The sequence below is a fragment of the Acipenser ruthenus genome, chromosome 15, assembly GCF_902713425.1.
Source record: "Acipenser ruthenus chromosome 15, fAciRut3.2 maternal haplotype, whole genome shotgun sequence".
Lineage (NCBI taxonomy): Eukaryota > Metazoa > Chordata > Actinopteri > Acipenseriformes > Acipenseridae > Acipenser > Acipenser ruthenus.
In genome coordinates this window covers 16,831,031-16,851,520 of record NC_081203.1, presented here as the reverse complement: position 1 = coordinate 16,851,520, position 20,490 = coordinate 16,831,031, and the positions used below count along the sequence as shown (strand labels likewise).

The 20,490-nt window shown below is 40.1% G+C and overlaps 1 protein-coding gene across 2 annotated transcripts in view; it reads right to left on the bottom strand.

Moving 5' to 3' along the window:
* Positions 1 to 20,490, bottom strand: part of slc10a1 (solute carrier family 10 member 1) — a 59,307-nt gene that overhangs the window by 12,876 nt on the left and 25,941 nt on the right. The window contains exons 2-3 of one of the 2 annotated variants that reach the window (XM_058987221.1): positions 18,458 to 18,568; positions 10,586 to 11,033 (exon numbers count right to left, since the gene is read on the bottom strand). In XM_058987221.1, the coding sequence (XP_058843204.1) occupies positions 10,586 to 11,004 (419 nt within the window). In that variant the 5' untranslated portion in view covers positions 11,005 to 11,033; positions 18,458 to 18,568. Of the gene's footprint in view, positions 1 to 10,585; positions 11,034 to 16,517; positions 16,676 to 18,457; positions 18,569 to 20,490 lie in introns of those variants that run through there. The other variant, XM_034037374.2, reaches the window with a different exon arrangement.

Genomic DNA, 20,490 nt, shown 5'->3' with positions numbered 1-20,490 from the left:
CTAGTAGATTCTGGAATGCTAGCAGCACAGGTGCCCTCACTAGTAGATTCTGGAATGCTGGCAGCACAGGTGCCCTCAATCTAGAAGATTCTGGAATCCTGGTAGCACAGGTGCCCTCACTAGTAGATTCTGGAATGCTGGCAGCACAGGTGCCCTCACTAGTAGATTCTGGAATGCTGGCAGTACAGGTGCCTTCACTAGTAGATTCTGGAATGCTGGCAGCACAGGTGCCCTCACTAGTAGATTCTGGAATGCTGGCAGTACAGGTGCCTTCACTAGTAGATTCTGGAATGCTGGCAGCACAAGTGCCCTCAGTCTAGTAGATGTATGGCATCTACATTGTTACCAAAATATCCCACAAAACACCAACTCTTCTGTGACTGGCAAAACATGAAGTACATGTATTTTTCACCTTTCAAGCTACCATTCTGGGGAGACCTGAATGGTTGCTGTGGTAGCCAAGTGAACAGTCAAAGCTTAATCCTGAACAAGGACAAGTATTTAATGCTAATGCTCCATTAAAATACCAAAACAATCAGTTATCTTAATCAAAGTGTTTGTTTAGTTATTTGGTACTAAAAGCTGCTATAAGTGTAGCTGTGTGTGGCAGTGTGCGCCGCCCATGCATGTATTATGTGTTATCTGTTGCGTGAGATGTTAATGTTGGTGTATATATATTGGTGCACGGGATATAATGTGGGATATGTGTATTAATATGTGAGCACAGGGAATGCACAAATTAGTTCACGTGCTAGGGTTCAAGTGAATAATGAATTAGTAATTGAATCCCAGCACAGCTGTATAAATAGTTGCACAATTCACTCACTCAGGGTTGTGTGTTCAAGGAGAAAGAATGGGACAGAGAAGGAGAAAAATAATTAAAATAATAGAAATTGCGACTTCGTGCTGGAGGACCGGCACGGTACGTGTTTGAGTGTTCGTCCCTGTTTGTTTAGTTGGTGTCAGTTTCGTATTATTTTGCTCTGTGAACATTGTTTTGTGTCAAACCTTTTTATTTTATTGCAGTAAACCGGCGCAAGCAAGCGCCTTCACCATTTCACCTCGCAGTGCGGTGTGTTTCTTCCAGGTCTGACGTCACCGCTCATGCTATCCTGTGACAGCTATTGTGAGTTTACATTAGTGTTGGACGATATACCGGTACCCACAATACCAAAATGTTACCATACCGGCAGTATTGGGCCATTGACTGTCATTATTTGACGTGCATGTGCTTTAAAAATGCAGGACGCTTAACAACCAGACAGAGTATTTCTTGTGAAAAAACAAACCTTCCCAATGTTGTTCAAACTCATTAGAGCTCATTATACCTCTAGTATTATTTAAAAGATGGGCTGCACCTAAATAAACTGGGGGTGAGTAGATTGGCAAAAAATATTGAACATAATTTAGCTAATAATTTAAACTACAGGTGGAGAGGGGAGCGAGAGCAAACACAGTTGAGACTGATTTGCTTAAAAAAAATAGAAGTTACACAATCAAATGCCTCCTTGTGACAGAGATCGAATGGTGCTTGGTGTTAGATCTCCCTCTCGACCTGTGAGGGCACTGTGTAACGGGAACAGAGTACCCTTAACTAAATGGCACGACAATTTATTACGTAGGGTAGGTGGAAGTTGGTCATTTAGGAAAGGGCCCGCAGAGCATCTCTTCCTCTTGTTTTTTTAGATCCTCAAAGGCATTTTTAGTGATCTATGTGACGACTTTGTTTTAGAAATTATTAACAGATCTTTGTCAACTGGAACAGCACCAACTGCTTTTAAACTGCCGTGGTTAGATTCTACAGATTAGATTCTACAGTGTTGAGCAATTTTAGACCTATCTCCAGTTTACCTTTCATAGGTAAGATATTGGAGAAGGTTGTAGCCAATCAATTTAATATGTTTCTTGATAATGGTACAGTTCTTAAAGTTCCAATTGGAGACAGCACTATTTTAAAAATCTCCGCTCTAGTGCACTGATAGTATAAGAATTATTGCCACATTGTCAAACAGGTAAACAACTAAACAACTATAACTATCCATGATGTGGTACGTATAGTGATTTAGAGGACAGATCTTAAACCCCAGTGCACTAGAGCGGAAATTTTGAAAAGAGCTTTGAAACAGACTTTAAAGTTATAGGTGTAAAAAGTTGTAAGAATGTTAACAATGTGAAAAATTACAGGTACTTTATTTAAACAGCTGTAGCAACACAGTGGGACGTATAACACTATATTTTTCGGAACTCCGCTACTTACTCTTTAACTTCAAACCAAAAATCAGAAGTTTGTGATTCATATTTGATTCTGATTTATGTTTTGAGGCTCATATCTGTTTTTATTAACTATGAAATACTGCTAAGATTAGGTCTTGTCTTTCACTGCCACATTCTGAGAAGCTAATTCATGCTTTTGTCTCACCTAGACTCGATTACTGCAATGCTCTTTTTGCTGGGTTACCAGACCATGCCTTTTCACAGTTACAGCTTGTTCAAAATGCAGCAGCTGGGTGATTACTACAAAATAGAAAAGTGACCACATCATTTCCATGCTGGCTTCTCTACACTGGCTTCCAGAATGATTTAGAGTTGATTGTAGATATTACTTTTGACTGACAAAACACTTCATGGCCTGGCACCTGATTATCTAAAAGAGCTTTTGTCCTGTTATGTTGCTAGATGTGCTTTAAGGTCGGCTGATTCTGGTCTTCTGTCCCTCCCAAAAATTAAGACAAAAAGGAAAGGAGAGAGAGCTTTCAATTACAATGCTCCAGGAAAGGAGAGAGAGTTTTCAATTACAATGCTCCAGGAAAGGAGTAAGAGAGCTTTCAATTACAATGCTCCCAGATTAAGGAATTAACTACCATCTGATATTAGAGATGCAGAGTCAGTTAATCAAGATTAAAAACTCACGACTTCTGGTGAGCAAGCCGCCAAGATGGATGCTTAAACACCAACCTCCACCCCCGATAGCGTTTGTTTCCCAGTTTTTCACTTCAATATTTTATAAAAGGCATTTTTTGTTTATTTTGGGATCATGGAGACCCCAGTGAAGAGATCGGCTGCGGTTATAAATGCTAATATACCATCTCCTATCATGAAAAAAGGGAAATCCTTAGCTGGTGCATTTAACTCAGTCGCCATGATAAACTCGAGCTCCAGGCTGCACCGTTACCTAATCTACCCTGCCAAATTGAAAATAGTGAGAAACGGTCGAGTATCCTACTGTAATTCTCCTGATGAAGCTGATCACTTTTTGTCAGAAATCAAGTGAAATGGATCTTTCTCTGAGTTAAATGCTGAATTGGATTTTACCAGTTTGGTCAGTCGATGGTTTAGATTATACTTTCAATGACTCTTATTACACCGTGTAACAATTTTTTTTTTTTGGTTCCTGGGTAGTACGTGTTATTTCCTAATTGCTTAAGCCTCAAAAGTATAGAAAATGGCTATTATTCCCCACAAACTTTGCTTTTGTGACCAGGACAGTGATATTTTGAAATTTACCTATCTTCCAGAACATTCCAGATAGATTCAGTGCTGAGTAAACTTCTAGTAACTTCTAGAACTTTCTAGAACTTTCCAGTAATATAAATAGTAGTATAAATACAGGGGCCTTAAACCCACCAGTTCAGTTTAGTTCCAGCTGCCTAAGTGGATACATATCTGGACGCCTTGAAGTATTATGAGTACGGCTGGGATGTCATAGGAGACTTCAAAATGGTGGCATTCCTGATGGGTCTCCAAGGCGGTTTTACCAAGTTTCCCTGCTATCTTTGCCTTTGGGACAGCAGGGACACCAAGGCGCACTACCACAGGCGGGACTGCCCACAGCGGACCGAGTTCTCTGTGGGGAGGAACAACGTCAAGTGGGAGCCACTGGTGGACTCCCGGAAGGTGCTGATGCCACCACTGCACATCAAATTGGGCCTTATGAAACAATTTGTCAGAGCTCTAGATAAGGAGTCGGTAGCCTTCAAGTACCTTCAAGACTTCTTCCCTAAGCTGTCTGAGGCAAAGGTCAAAGCCGGTGTCTTCGTCGGACCACAGATAAAGAAGATCCTGGAGTGCAATGAATTCCCCAAGAAGCTCACTAGTAAGGAGAAAGCGGCTTGGAACAGCTTTGTCACAGTTGTTCGGGGCTTCCTGGGCAATCACAAGGCCAAAAACTATGTGGAGCTGGTTGAGACTCTGGTGAAGAACTACGGCACAATGGGCTGTAGGATGTCCCTCAGAGTCCATATCCTTGATGCTCATCTTGATAAATTCAAGGAGAACATGGGAGCGTACTCGGAGGAGCAAGACGAGCGCTTCCACCAGGATATACTGGACTTTGAACGCCGCTACCAAGGACAGTATAACGAGAACATGATGGGAGACTACATTTGGGGTCTGATTCGTGAAAGTGATTTACAGTATAATCGTAAGTCTCGAAAAACTACTCACTTCTAAATCTTTTGTAGTCATTTTTGTATTACTTTAGTATAAATACATGTTAATTTGGATTCATATGTTGTTTTTTTCTGACTTTATGTGAACGAAAAGACACAAATTCGCCCGTTTTCTCATTGGAAATAGGTAAATTTCAAAATATCACTGTCCTGGTCACAAAAGCAAAGTTTGTGGGGAATAATAGCCATTTTCTATACTTTTGAGGCATAAGCAATTAGGAAATAACACTTACTACCCAGGAACAAAAATTGTGTTACATAGTGTTATTATTATTATTATTATATATTTTTTTCCTAATATTTAATTTCCTGCTACACCACATTTCAAGATGTCGGTAATTATATATGGCTCTGTGCAGGTGGGTGTGCGTGCATCGCATGTAAGGTGTAAAGTTATATATACAGTGTTATGTGTTACACAAAATAGCACGCTGATACGAATGTAGGTGTATATGCTTGCACGTACCTGGATATGTAGGCTAGTATTTTTATTTATTTACTATTACTAGTTATTATTATTTACTATTTACTAGTTCAATTAGAGAAATAAATACTAAATACTGAAAAAGAGCAGAAAAGCAAATATTTGACAGAGAGAGCTAGACAATTAATAATTTTGAAAAATAAATTCAATGATTTGACCTCAGTTAGAGCAGAATTCTTATTACACAAAAGCAAACAATTATACTATGAAAAACGCAGATCGGCCTAGTAGGATTTTAGCCTTGAGAATAATGAACGTTTAGCGTGCATAAGCGCAATAAGAACTTCTGATGGTGTCTTGACATCTGATCCTGAAGAGACTAATGGTGTTTTTAAGGACTTTTATTCTGCTTTGTATATGTCTGATAAGCAATCCAACACAGACAGGGTTAAAGAGTTTCTGGATAATCTCAAGTTACCTAGACTCAGTAAGGAACAGAGTGAACAGCTGGAGGCTCCACTAACTTTAGAGGAGCTGGAACGTGCTGTACGCTCTACGCAAAAAGGGAAGTCTCCTGGTTTAGATGGTTTGCCTCCAGAGCTATTATTGACAATATGGGATTTGGTGGGGCCATTAATACTAAAATCTATTAATTATGCTATGGACCCTCTTGATTGCTCAAGCTATAGGCTGGTCTAGTTAATTAATTCAGACCTTAAATTGTATGCAAAGGCTCTGGTCTTGAGGCTTGAACCATATATAGGCTCTTTAATCTGTCATGATCAGACAGGCTTTATGAAGGGCAGGCTTGCCTCAGACAATTTACGGCGCCTACTTCATATATTAGTGGGAGTCAACCTGACTTGTGCGCAATTCTTTCACTTGACGCTGAAAAGGCTTTTGACCGTCTTGAATGGTCCTTTTTGTGGTTAGTTTTAGAAAAATTTGGCTTTGGCTCATTATTTATTAAAATGATTGGTACTTTGTACAATACTCCTACAGCATCTGTACAAACTGGCTTATATAGGTCCTCACCTTTTATTTTAGAAAGAGGCACCCGGCAAGGCTGTCCTTTGTCGCCCTTATTATTTGCTTTATTGTTAGAACCGCCAGCCCAAGCCAAGACAAAGCTCAGATATTACTCCCATTAGTATTAACGATTATTTATTTATTTATTTTCTAAAATTTAGTCGTCGCCAATTTTTTACCCCGGTTTTCTTCCCAATTTAGTATGCCCAATTATTATCTGTATCCTCGGCTCACCGCTCGCAACCCCCCCACCGACTCGGGAAACGGCGGCTGGAGCACACGTCCTCCGAAACGTGCTCCTGCCAAACCGTCATTTTTCGCACTGCAGATCCACAGCAATGCCACCAGACCTATAGTGCCGGAGGACAACACAGATCTATCGGCCACAGGGGTCGCTGATGCGCGGTGAGCCGTGGATTCCCCTGCCGACCTAAGCCCTCCCTACCTGGGCAGCGCTCAGCCAATTGTGCGCCGCCCCCTAGGAACTCCCGGTCACGGTCGGCTGTGACATAGCCTGGATTCGAACCTGCGATCTCCAGGCTATAGGGCACATCCTGCACTCCGCGCAGAGCGCCTTTACTGGATGCGCCACTCGGGAGCCCCAGTATTAACAATTCTAAACATCATATCTCATTATATGCAGACGACATCCTGCTATTTATTTCTGATGTCTCTAAATCTATCACACAGACGCTGGATGTGTTTACGGAATATGGGAATTTATCAGGGTACAAGATAAATCTATTCTTATGCCTCTAAATATAAAAGCTAAGAACCTCTCCTTACCCCAGAATTTCCCAATTCAATGTAATGTTAACGGCTTCACTTACTTAGGTATTAAAATCCGACCCACGCTTAATCAGATTAGTAAAGATAATTTTGTAGATGTATTAAAGAAAATTGTAAATGATTTAGAGAGATGGGCACCCTTACTTCTATCCTTACATGGTCGAATTTCAATTATCAAGATGAATATCCTGCCCCGCATTAACTTCTTATTTTTCATGTTGCCTCTTTCTCCACCAATTACTTACTTTAAACAGGTTGATTCCATCATTTCTAAATTTATCTGGAGAGGCAAACGACCAAGAATTCGACTCTCAGTTTTACAGCATCCTAAAGGGGTTGGTGGTTTGGCGGTTCCTAATTTTAAATTGTATTACTGGGCATTCCAGTTAAGAGCCTTTCAGATTTGGTTGAACCCAGAATCTTTGGTGCCTTGGCGTAAAATTGAAGCCTCACTGGTTTCACCACTGAGGCTTCAAGATATTCCCTTTTCAGGGCATAAGTCTAGGGCCTTAATCTTAGAGCAGGTTCTATTATAGTTAATTCCTTGAAGATCTGGAATATGGCTGAAAGAAATCTTGGAGTTTTTTCAAAATTTAACAGCTGCTCTCCGATATGGAATAATCCCTTGTTAATGACTGGGGGGCAACCATTTAAGTATGCAGATTGGTCATCCAAAGGCATATTCACTTTAAATGACATTTTTAGTGATAAGGGCCTACGCAGTTTCCAGGACCTTAAGGACACCTGCTCTCTCCCCGGTTCGTCCTACTTTATGTACTTGCGGCTCCGTTCGGCTGTCCGTGCTTGTGGAATACCTCTGGACTCTGTCCGTGCTTGTGGAATACCTCTGGACACTGTCCGTGCTTGTGGAATACCTCTGGACTCTGTCCGTGCTTGTGGAATACCTCTGGACACTGTCCGTGCTTGTGGAATACCTCTGGACTCTGTCCGTGCTTGTGGAATACCTCTGGACACTGGGTTACCTTCCCATCCAATTGTAGGGTGGTTTTCTTTGACCAAAGTGTTAGTGTCTTTTCTATATGATCGTTTTATAAAACATACTTTAAAACCTCTGACAGTTTTAACTATTTGGGATAGAGAACTCTGTAAATATGGTGTCACTCCTAATTGGGATAAAGGGTGGGAAAATACTTTTATCTCTTCAAAAAATTTAGCACACCAACTCATTCATTTTAAACTTATACATAGGGCTTACACCACTCCACTCAAGCGTTTTCAAATTAAAATATCAACAGACCCGTTTTGTTTCATTTGTAAAAAAGGGTGAAATGGGTACTACATTACATATGTTTTGGGAGTGCTCAGCAGTGTGCAGTTTTTGGGAACTTGTGGCTATTACTGTTTCTAGATTATTGAAGACTGAAATTAAACCAACACCCACTTTATTTCTACTAAATGATGATTCCAAACTCTGTCTATCCTTAGTTAATCGTAGGCTCCTGCTAGCTGCTCTTACTGCTGTAAAGAAAACTATTCTAGAGCCCTGGTTCAATCCTGACCTTCCATTATATCATACCTGGTTATTACATCTCCAGTCCATCGCACGCTTAGAAAGATCTACAGCCAAGCTGCACGGTGCTGAGCACAAATCTATGTCATCATGGTTGGAAATTGTCACAGCTGTGAGAGACCTATTTTAATTCTGTATAGGTTTAATTCTGTATAGGTTTTGTGTCCCAGCCAGCATTGTAAATAGTTTGCTATTACTATTATTATATTGAATAGTATTGTAGTGCATTGTCTAAAAACAATAAAAAAATGTTCACAAAAAAAAGATTAAAAACTCACTTTTTTAGGTGAGCATTTTATACAAAATGTTAAAAATGTTCTTTCTCCTTTTTTATTTCTCTACTAATATTGATGTTTTTTGGTTTTGATCATTTTACTATAACTTTTTCATGTTCATGTTTTTTAATTGTTTTAATAAATTGTATTGTCATTTTTGTTTTTATTTTTATTGACTTGTAAAGCACTTTGAGATACTGTTGTATGTAAATAAATACATTTACTTACTAACTAACTTTACTTACTCATTCAATTACACAGTCAGTAACCCTGACTTGTATCAACAATGTACTATATATGCAAGCAGTACATAAAATGAGAACTAATAATGATCTGAATTACAATTAACCCTTCATCAGAGGCAAGGTAGACAGGGGTGCACCCCACATACATAAACTAGAGAGGGGTGTACCTCACATACATAAACTAGACAGAGGTGCACCCCACATAGTTAAACTAGACAGGGGTGCACCCCACATACATAAACTAGAGAGGGGTGTACCTCGCATACATGAACTAGACAGGGGTGCACCTCACATACATAAACTAGACAGGGGTGCACCCCACATAGTTAAACTATACAGGTGTGCACCCCACATACATAAACTAGACAGGGGTGTACCTCACATACATAAACTAGACAGGGGTGCACCCCACATACATAAACTAGACAGGGGTGGATATCACATACATACACATGGTTAACTAATTATTTAAAGCAAGAGAAACGATACAAACTGGTTTATGTTATTATTTAAATAATGTATTCATCGAATAAACATTGTTTTAAAGTGCTAAGCATTTTTTAAATATTGTAGTTATGTAAAAAACATGCTATCAACAGTAAATGTCTTTTAAAATTCAAAAACACAAATATAAACTACACAAATAAATATTATTTTGTACATAAATTCAACATGGAAAAAATCTAGTAAATAACCAACCAAACAATTTGTCAACATATACTTGTGCTTCAAGAAGTTGCAGTGCATAAAAAAGCACAGGGGGCATTGCCGAGAATTATTTGAATCGCCTACCATTGTTGCCTGGTGTTAAAGAAGGTGTTAAATGGAGCACACGCATTATGAATACATTGGAAGTGCAGCTGTATTCGTGCCCGTGTAGTAAAGATGCTATTGTATTTCACCAAACCTAGACCCATGCCATGCTTGTGTAACTGTGGTAGCGTAGCCTTCCATCACATGAAGAAACCACAGCCTGCATATATGTATTTATTCTCAGCTCTTGACCCCATGATCATTTGTTTTGTTTCTAGTCAGTGTATTCTCACACTATCAATAGGTAAGAATTGTTGGTACTTTGACTCTTTCTAGATAAATATTCCTAAAATATGATAAATAATTAGTTATATTTTTTTAGGAATGTTTGGCAACAATCTAATTTGCCCTAGAGTTGTTAAATCTTTGTGAAACACATTTTTAAGAAAGTGGTTGTGTTCTGTCTTGTGCAGTAAATAAGCACCATAAATGCTTCCTGTGGTATAATGTGCTTACATTCAAACCAACCCCCTAGAAACCTTATACACAGCAGGCCCAGCACCTCCCAATACTATTATAGAATAATCAGGGGTTTTCATCAACATACACAATATAATAACACATGAAGTCCTAGAAAAAAAAAACAGCTTCATGTGAACTTCACTTCATGTGAAAAGCGCTTAACATTGTTAATGTGCATGAAGCAAAAACAAATGCCAACAAACGTTACAAATAACAGCTTCCCAATACTGTTTCAAAATCAGGGTTCTCATTAACATAACACAATATTTGAAAAGCTAGGGGACTGGTTTAAATGTGTTTTTGTGTGCTTTTTTATTTTTGAACATTGGACTTAGGTGCGGTGTTCTATGCACGGGATGACATCTGTATACAGGATATGGCAAATACATCACTGTGATTGGCTGATTTCTGATATGTGATTTATATATCTCACTATTGTGGCAGGGATCCAAGTAAAAAAAAATACAAATTGGGGTGTGATTCAAAAAATGTGGTGAACCCCTGTTTAGCTATATCTAAAATCTATAGAACCATCCATAGGGATGGCATCTACAATGGGAAAGCCTCACCTGAGGTTCATGTCCCCCTTGAGTGCCAGGGCAAAGATGTTGGACAGGTTCCCTCCCGGGCAGCAGCCACAGATGAGCACGGTAACGGACTCAATCGAGCCGAGCTGGAAGGCTTTGGCCAGCGCAAAGGCTGTGAGCGGCATGATGCCGTACTGGGCCACCACAGCGATGGCCACCCCCTTGGGCTTCAGGATGTGGGCTTTAATCTTGGAGATCTCCATGGTGCAGCCCAAAGAGACCATGGTGATGAACAGGATGATGATGGTGATGCAGCTTATGGCCTTATCCACGAGGGGGGAGAACGGGGACTGGAAGGCACTGGTGGAGTTAGACACGGTAACGTTGAGGATGTCCTCATGGTACCAATAGCTGTCCCCACTGTATGTCTCTTCCGTCTGGTTCATGGTGGCGGTTGGCATAAGACGTCCTCTTTGCAAGCTGCTTTGTGCTGAGAAAACACAAGATGACAGTCTTTTCAATTTAATTAGTTTGATATTTAATTAGATGTTCATGATTACTTACAGATCTAGTGCCCCATATGGGACCTCTCTTTCATTTTATAATTTTAATATTTATACATTATCTTCAAAGTGATTGTGCTAACAAAATAATCCCATAAATGTTGTACTTTTATGGCATAAACCTTACCTGCAGATCCATTCTTGGGTCTCAAATATGCCGTTTTTAAATACTGTCAGGTTCCACGTACTAGACAGCCCTAATCACTAAAATTCATAATATAGTTTTACTTTTTACCGTTTACTCATATAACATTAATAGCATATGATCTAATGTTCTACATTTCTCTAATCCCTGAAAATGTGAGGTCATTCCTAACACTAATCCTATGTTTTGTGTATCATGCAGTTTCTTATTTTTAATTAAGATAACAGTGTATAAAGACAAGGGGCCACCAACTTAAAGCACCTGTTCTAATCAATTAGTCCGGCCTTGGTCTAAAACATATTTCTTTCTCTTTTAGATAAAAAAAACGCACAGCTTGTTTTTAAATTAAAAGTGTGTCTTTTCTCAGCAGTCCTTGGCAATTTAATCTTAATGATATATTCTTAATGATATATTCTTAATGATATATTCGAAAAGTTTCAGTCTGGTTTTTGTGCTGCACATAGAACCGAGACAGCTCTTGTCAGAGTTGTGAATGATCTGCTGATAAGCTCTGACTCGGGCTTTCCATCAGTATTAATTCTTCTTGATTTAAGTGCTGCCGTTGATACTGTAGACCATTCCATACTACTGAATCATCTTGAAATCACAGTAGGACTGTCTGACCTTGTCCTATCCTGGTCCAAATCTTTTGGGCAGGTAAAATCAGCACTATCTGAAGTTGTCTGTGGTGCTCCACAGGGCTCCATTCTAGGTCCCTTGATGTTTTCATTATATACAGACGTGCTCAAATTTGTTGGTACCCTTACAGCTCATTGAAATAATGCTTCATTCCTCCTGAAAAGTGATGAAATTAAAAGCTATTTTATCATGTATACTTGCATGCCTTTGGTATGTCATAGAATAAAGCAAAGAAAAGCTGTGAAAAGAGATGAATTATTGCTTATTCTACAAAGATATTCTAAAATGGCCTGGACACATTTGTTAGTACCCCTTAGAAAAGGTAATAAATAATTGGATTATAGTGATATTTCAAACTAATTAGTTTCTTTAATTAGTATCACACATGTCTCCAATCTTGTAATCAGTCATTCAGCCTATTTAAATGGAGAAAAGTAGTCACTGTGCTGTTTGGTATCATTGTGTGCACCACACTGAACATGGACCAGAGAAAGCAAAGGCGAGAGTTGTCTGAGGAGATCAGAAAGAAAATAATAGACAAGCATGGTAAAGGTAAAGGCTACAAGACCATCTCCAAGCAGCTTGATGTTCCTGTGACAACAGTTGCAAATATTATTTTGAAGTTTAAGGTCCATGGAACTGTAGCCAACCTCCCTGGGCGCGGCCGCAAGAGGAAAATCGACCCCAGATTGAACAGAAGGATAGTGCGAATGGTAGAAAAAGAACCAAGGATAACTGCCAAAGAGATACAAGCTGAACTCCAAGGTGAAGGCCACAAACAAAAGAAATTCCTGAAGACCTCCGGAAAAAAGTTGTTGATGTCTATCAGTCTGGAAAGGGTTACAAAGCCATTTCTAAGGCTCTGGGGCTCCACCGAACCACAGTCAGAGCCATATTGTCCAAATGGAGAAAGTTTGGGACAGCAGTGAATCTTCCCAGGAGTGGCCGTCCTGCCAAAATCTCTCCAAAAGCAAGGCTTAAAATCGTCCAGGAAGTCACAAAGAACCCTACAACAACATCCTGGGATCTGCAGGCCTCTCTCGCCTCGGCTAAGGTCAGTGTTCATGACTCCACCATCAGAAAGACACTGGGCAAAAATGGGATTCATGGCAGAAATCATTGCTCACTAAGAAGAACATGAATGCCCATCTCAAGTTTGCCAAAAAGCACCTGGATGATCCTTAAGAGTTCTGGAACAATGTTCTATGGACAGATGAGCCAAAAGTGGAACTTTTTGGCCGACATGGGCCCCGTTATGTCTGGTGAAAACCAAACACTGCATTCCACAGTAAGAACCTCATACCAACGGTCAAGCATGGTGGTGGTAGTGTCATGGTTTGGGGATGCTTCATCAGGACCTGGACGCCTTGCCATCATTGAAGCAACCATGAATTCTGCTCTGTATCAGAGAATTCTACAGGAGAATGTCAGGCCATCCGTCCGTGAGCTGAAGTTGAAGCGCAGCTGTGTCATGCAGCAAGACAATGATCCGAAACACACAAGCAAGTCTACATCAGAATGGTTGAAGAACAAGAAATTTAAAGTTTTGGAATGGCCTAGTCAAAGTCCAGACCTAAACCCCATTGAGATGTTGTGGCAGGACCTGAAACGAGCAGTTCATGCTCGAAAACCCACAAATGTCACTGAGTTGAAACAGTTCTGTATGGTGGAGTTTTTTTTGGCCTAGGAGTGGGCCAAAGTTCCTCCACGGTGCTGTGAGAGACTAATCAATAACTACAGGAAGTGTTTGGTTGCAGTTATTGCTGCTAAAGGTGGCGTAACCAGTTATTGAGTCTAAGGGGGCGATTACTTTTTCACACGGGGGCATTGGGTGTTTCATAACTTTCTTCAATAAATAAATGAAATATGTATCAAATTTTTGTGTTATTTGTTCACTCAGGGTCCCTTTTATCTAATATTAGGTTTTGGTTGAAGATCTGATAACATTCAGTGTCAAAAATATGCAAAAATGAAGAAAATCAGACAGGGGGCAAATACTTTTTCATGGCACTGTATCATTTGAGACTCATAATAGAGAACTTACTAAAGTTTGTTTCATCTAGAATTGATTATTGTAAAGTGCTTTTTTCTGGTGTCCCAAAACGTGTGGTATCCCGCTTGCAGCTTGTTCAGAATACCGCCACTAGAATTCTGACTAAAACCAGGAAAAGTGAACATATTACCCCTGTTTTGGCCTCTTACACTGGCTCCCTGTGCAGTATATAATTGATTTTAAGATTTTGCTGTTAACTTTCAAGGCCCTGAATGGATTAGCACCTAGTTATTTGCAGGAGTTACTGACCCCGTATCTTCCAAACCGCACTCTGAGATCACAGGATGCAGGGCTGTTGGTTATTCCTAGGGTCAACAAAAGCAACACGGGAGGTAGTGTTTTTTCTTGTAGAGCTCTAAATTATGGCATGCTCTGCCTTTGTTTGTCGTTTGTCTTAGTGGGTTTTAATGCAACTTTAAAATTGCTGCTTTTGTATTATTACGTGTATACTGTTATTTAAATGGTCTGATTGTGGCAGTTGTATGTGTGACATGCTATACAAATGGATTGTGGTTTGTTCTTTTTTTCTGCTATGTACTGTACAGTGCTTTGCGATACTTTTGTATAAAAAGCGCTATATAGGTGTGTCTTTAAGCGAGATTTAAAAATATCCACAGTTCATAGTTTTGCTAAATTCTCTCATCCCAAGATTTATGGCAAGATTTGTTAGATCCAATCACTTGACCCTGTATACTGATATTTTATAGAAACGCCCCCTTTAGAATAGCAATACCACCTTTAGGTGCTCAAATCATTGACAGAACATTGCGGAGATCTGAACTAATGTTTGGCTGTATGTCTTTCTTATTCATCATGGAAGAAGAAGGAGAAGAATATTTTGGAACCAATCTGTTGCCAGTGGAAAAGAATAGGACTGATTTACACTGCAATGGTTTTCAGTTCCGTGCCAGTTGAAGGTGGAGATGTGGCATTGCTCACAGAGCCCTGCAATTGGTAGTTGGCATTGCTTCATAAACAGTATCACAGTTTCCACAGTGCTCCATAGAGTCCCTAACATCAGGAACTTGTACCAGTGAATAGGCCAGGGCTACAGCTGTAAGGAACTGGGAACTGCAGTGATGGCTTCAATCAGGATCTGACGCTGTAATTCACTCAAATAGTAGTGCTACTAAAAATATAGATTTACATTTCTGAATAATGGACACTAGCACCCTGTGAGGGCAAATGCCAGTGGAAGGTGTAGAGCACATCTGTACTCTGCTTACCAAGTGCCAGTTCTCTGTTCTCTTTTAATAAAGTTACACACAAAATATGAATTATGGTATAGTCCTTCCCTTTAACCAAGGGTATTATTATTATTATTATTATCTAAAAGGCAACATACGAATTGTAGCAATATGAAGAATGTTAGTATAGGATTCTAACATAAGATTGGCTCAAAGTACTTGAACACTAATTGCGTGAGTTGTCGAAGCAGCTAAGCATTGTGCCAGCAGTAAACACTCACAGCACACATGCTGCTTCTGAAACGTACGCTGTTACCATTTATAAGAGCTTTCAAATGTAACACACAGACCTGGATGGAACTTCACCACAATAGCTACCCTGCTTCATTTTCAGGTTTCCTTTTCTTTCTGTATATTTCCTTTAAATGTAAAATATTTCTGGCAAACAGACCCTCCTTTTCCACGCCTCCCCAGCTTTTACACCGTTCCACACAGACTTGTTGATAACCCACCCTTCTATCTGCTTACACCGAATTCTCATAGGCAGGGCCAGTCCTTTCTCACTGATATGTTAATACCAAAAGATACAGCCTGAATTATTACACTGAAGAAGGCACTAGGGCTACTTAGCCTCTTACAAGTTTTACATTATAAAATGGAGTTAACCCAATCCCGGCACAACAGGCTGTAAAAAGGTCATGTGACAGGTTTGGGTGCAAAGGGCGAGGGCCCGATTCCCTGCTATCCTGGACAATAACTCCATGTTGTACATTATTTTATTATATCAAAATATTCCTGTCTTGATACAAGTGAAATATACTGAAATATTCAATATTCTAACAAATAAACTAACAAACATGTAAAGCATAGCACACATAAAGTATATGGATTTCTGCTGCTGTCATGCTGTCAGGAATTGAACCAGGAAGAGTGGTTTCCAGGTCGGGGTGGCCTGAAGGCAACATGACTGAGCTTGCACAGAAACCACTCAGAGAGGAAACAGCCTAGGCTTGCATCGACCCAGCACTCTCACTGAGCAGCTCACAGACACCCTGTATTTATACAGACAGGTTTCCACTCAGAGAGTAGCCTAGGCTTGCATCAACCCAGCACTCTCACTGAGCAGCTCACAGACACCCTGTATTTATACAGACAGGTTTCCACTCAGAGAGGAAACAGCCTAGGCTTGCATCGACCCAGCACTCTCACTGAACAGCTCACAGACACCATGCATTTATACAGACAGTTTTTAGATCTTCAATGGTTGAGACAGTCAAACCTGCAAATAAGTGTCACAATATTTCTCGACACACCTTTCTAACTAAATCCATCACTCAGTGTAATTCAGGCTAGTAGCTCCAGCATCCAGCTATTCCAATCAACTTACCAACACTCCCGGATCCAATCCTCCAAACTGCTTTTCACATCCACAATGATTCTGCCATGTAGCGTCTTTTACCAGACAGAATTTCCACCACAGTCCTTGCAGACTTCCCCTGCCAGTGAGCCAACCGCTGCCACCCAGACTCTTCCCTTTCCTACCCTGGGCTCCCCTTGGCAAGGCTTCCCTCCACCATCAGCACCAGCTATTCAGGTTATTGTTCATTGAGTGAAGAAGGAATTTAAAACAAGCACAGAGGCACAAAGGCTCCATTTATGTGTAGCTTCCCAGTCCCTGAAAATTCAGTGAAAAGGACTCATGTAGGGGGTTTAATTACTATGGGGAACTGGCCGTGTTAGGAAAGAATCACACTTGAAAAAGAAAAGAAAAAGATTTTTCTGTTTCCATACAAGGTTGCTACAATGATAAAAGCAGATGGGAGCATCAAGTCCCTCTCATCAACCTCATAATTGTATAATAATGACACAGTACCTGAAAGGTTCTGAATATTTATATAAAATCTGGTTATTGGAATATGAAACTCCAGCTCAGCCACTGACTCACTGTGTGTGACCCTGAGCAAGTCACTGAACCTCCTTGTGAGCCATCCTTCAGTCCCAGTGTAAGTGAATCTGCAGCAGCAGTTGTACTTGTGATGCATAGTTTACCCCCAAGTCTTTGTAAGTGGTATTGGATAAAAGCCTCTGCTAAATGACTAAATAATAATAATAATAATAGTTATATGTAAGCCACCTTTAAACATGTAAACACCTCCAGTTAGCTTACTGGTAATAAACATTTGGAAAATCTATAAACTGTAAACTAACAATGTGTGTATCATTGTATCCCTCAAAATTACGTTGCAATTGTATACTGAGTGAATGGCATTCCGGTTTATTATTAAAACAACAACTGTAGCTCATTTTTTTTTTTACTTGTGGACCAACACGCATACACAAGCGCTTGTTAAAAGACTCCATATTCCACAATTCATCTGACCGGACTCAACTTCCTGCCACATGAATACTCAGAGGCTGGTATGTGGAGTGTAAATTGCCTTGCAGTTTATCATGGTGCAGCGTCACCCTTTTAAAATGAACAGCGAGACGGTATAAGACAAAGATAGCGAAGTTCAAGAGTTTTTGTTTCAATGACGATATACAACCACTGATGCGATTGCTAATAATGTAAAAAAAAGTACCCCAGTTTTACCTAAAGCAGTGTTATTACCAAAATAATATTTTCATTTATTTTTAATCTTAGTTTGCTTGTGTAGGTTACCTGTAGATTTGATTTGTGTGTGTTTAAGATTATGCTTTATGTTAATTATCCATGAGGTTTTCGAATGATCTGCATTCACCCACAGAAGCACATAACTTCCTTGCCCATCATTTTAGACAGGGGTGTCAAACTGCAGTCCTCAAGGGTCGCAGGGTCTTCTGGTTTTCATTCAAACTTAAGCTCTCAATTAACATAACTGATCTAATTATTTGTTCATTTGGACATATTTCATATTTTTCAAGGTCTTTTACATTTGATGATTTAAAAAATGCACTTGATTTTTGGTACACGAGTTATGAAACATTTTGAGACCTGGAGAGAAGTCTTACATGTGTCCAACTAATCAAATCATTAGACCAATTAAGTAATTGAGAGCTCGGGTGGAACGAAAACTGGAAGACACTGCGGCCCTCCAGGAAGTGAGTTTGACACCCCTGATTTAAGTGCCAGTTCTCTATTCTCTTTTAATAAAGTTAGACACACAAAATGTAACTTGCCCATCGTGCAGGCAGTTTACACATTTACAAAAAGAAAATATTTTGATATTCTGTCAGTTAATGAATAAACATAAACAAGTTATTTGTTTAAAATTTTAAATGTAATTCTATTAATATAATAAATATTATGAATACAGCATTATGAATGACTAACTTTGCATTTCTTACCTGTAATATCCTGCTATATGTAGGGTTCAGAGGGCATGCGTCCCCACCTCACTTCAGAGAATCAGTCCTGGGGATTCTTTCAGATGGAATGGGTGCATGGGAAATGATGATCTAAGCAGAAGGACGAGATAGAGGTTTATAAAATGGCAAGAACAGAAGTAATCTCATCATATTGGACCACATCTGAACTCCTGGTCGTGTCTTTTTGCTTTCCTACAGAACACACGTCACGAGTGACTCAGTTAGTTGGGGTTGTGCACATTATGTTTGTTTTGCTTTTGTATTTATTGTGTTAGTATTTTGTTATTGCACTTGTTATGTTTCATGTTATATTTTGTTTATTACCCAAAGGGAGGCACGTTTGTTGCTTATTTTGATTGCTGTGTTTAAGTTATTTATTTAAGTGCGTGTTATTATTTGTACAAACAGCACGGGAGAAAATAGTCACATTCCTAATTACGAATGCAGCCACATATTCATTGATAGTCCCCTATAAAAAGGGAACTGAAAGTACAGGAAGGGAGCACGTGGTTCTTCGGGGAACTGAACGAAAGACACAGGAAGTTGGCCATCTTGACAGACAGACCTGGACTGCAACAACAGCGATCATAGGAACTTGAGAATGAATATGGAAGGATAAAGACACGGTGGCCGGATGGAAGGAAGGACAGGTCAGAAACTTACAGCAAAGCTAAGTGTTCATTCCGGAGTACGTTGTTGAGGCGGCACTTTTTGATTAAGGAAAGACTATTTTGTGTTATACACCGAGGTCTGTGTTGTGTTTGGCATTCAGCTCAAAAGCAAAGACACTTGGCAGAAAAATTTATATTTACCGACAATCATTGTGGTATTAACCCTTTGCAGTCCATTTATTAAGTGTGCGTCAGGTCCAATTTATTTTCACACGCGCAGTTAATTTTAGACGCGCTGTTTAAAAGTTGTTTTTCTTTCCACAGTCAAACAGGTTTAAAAGGCCCTACATATCAACAAAGCACTCACTAGGCATCTACAGACCCGCCCCTCCCTTTCGTTCGCTATAGCTTTCACATATGCTAATAAATAAATAATAATAGTCGTACATACCGATCAATCATCTCCTGATCACTCGTTTTATCACCAAACTCCTCAATAATGCAATCCAAGTAATTAATTATTTTATTACTATAACATCTAAAAAAAAACTCTGCAAATGTCTGTGATAGTCTCTGTGCGCTGATACAGTACTGTTCAGCTTGTTTCCTTATGACCGCCCCTATGTAATGTCAGGGGCATGTATGACTATTCATGTGAGAGGTTTTTTTTTTTTTTAATTGTCTTGTCTCGGCTCCTGTCGCTCCCACTCGGCCATTGAATGTTTTTCTCTCCTTTTTCCGGAGAAAAAACGACTAGAAACCCGTTTTTTTTTTTTTTTTTTGTCAGGGTCTGATAATGGACCGGATAGGAATAATTGCAATGTCGGACCAAGTCCGACAATGGACCACAAAGGGTTAATGATAAAAAGTTGTAACGCCTCCCTTCATGCACACTCCTCCATGACCAACGCCCCGGAGGAGCGAACAGCCACCAACTGAGGGACAGACTGCAGCTCCCCGTGCACACCCGAGACGCCAGCTCCCCATGCGCACCCGAGACGCCAGCTCCCCGTGCGCACCCGAGACGCCAGCTCCCCGTACGCACCTAGGACGCCAGCTCCCCGTGCGCACCCGAGACGCCAGCTCCCCGTGCGCACCCGAGACGCCAGCTCCCCGTGTGCACCCGAGACGCAAGGTCCTACCCTACTTAAGCAAAGTACCAGTGGCTGGGTCGGAAGACCAAATAAGAGTAGGGAGGGCCGAGATCGGGGTGTACATAACGGATAACCATGGGACACTGAGGGAGTGTGGATATTCAGTGCTGTTCATTTTTCCATTACAGGATTCTGCATTGTGGTGCTGGAGAGGGGGGATCAAGACTGAAGGGAGTCAAATAAAAGCCTTACAACAGATTAGGAGGTCCTTAGGTCGGTCACTTTCAACTCTACCTTTCCTTCTTGG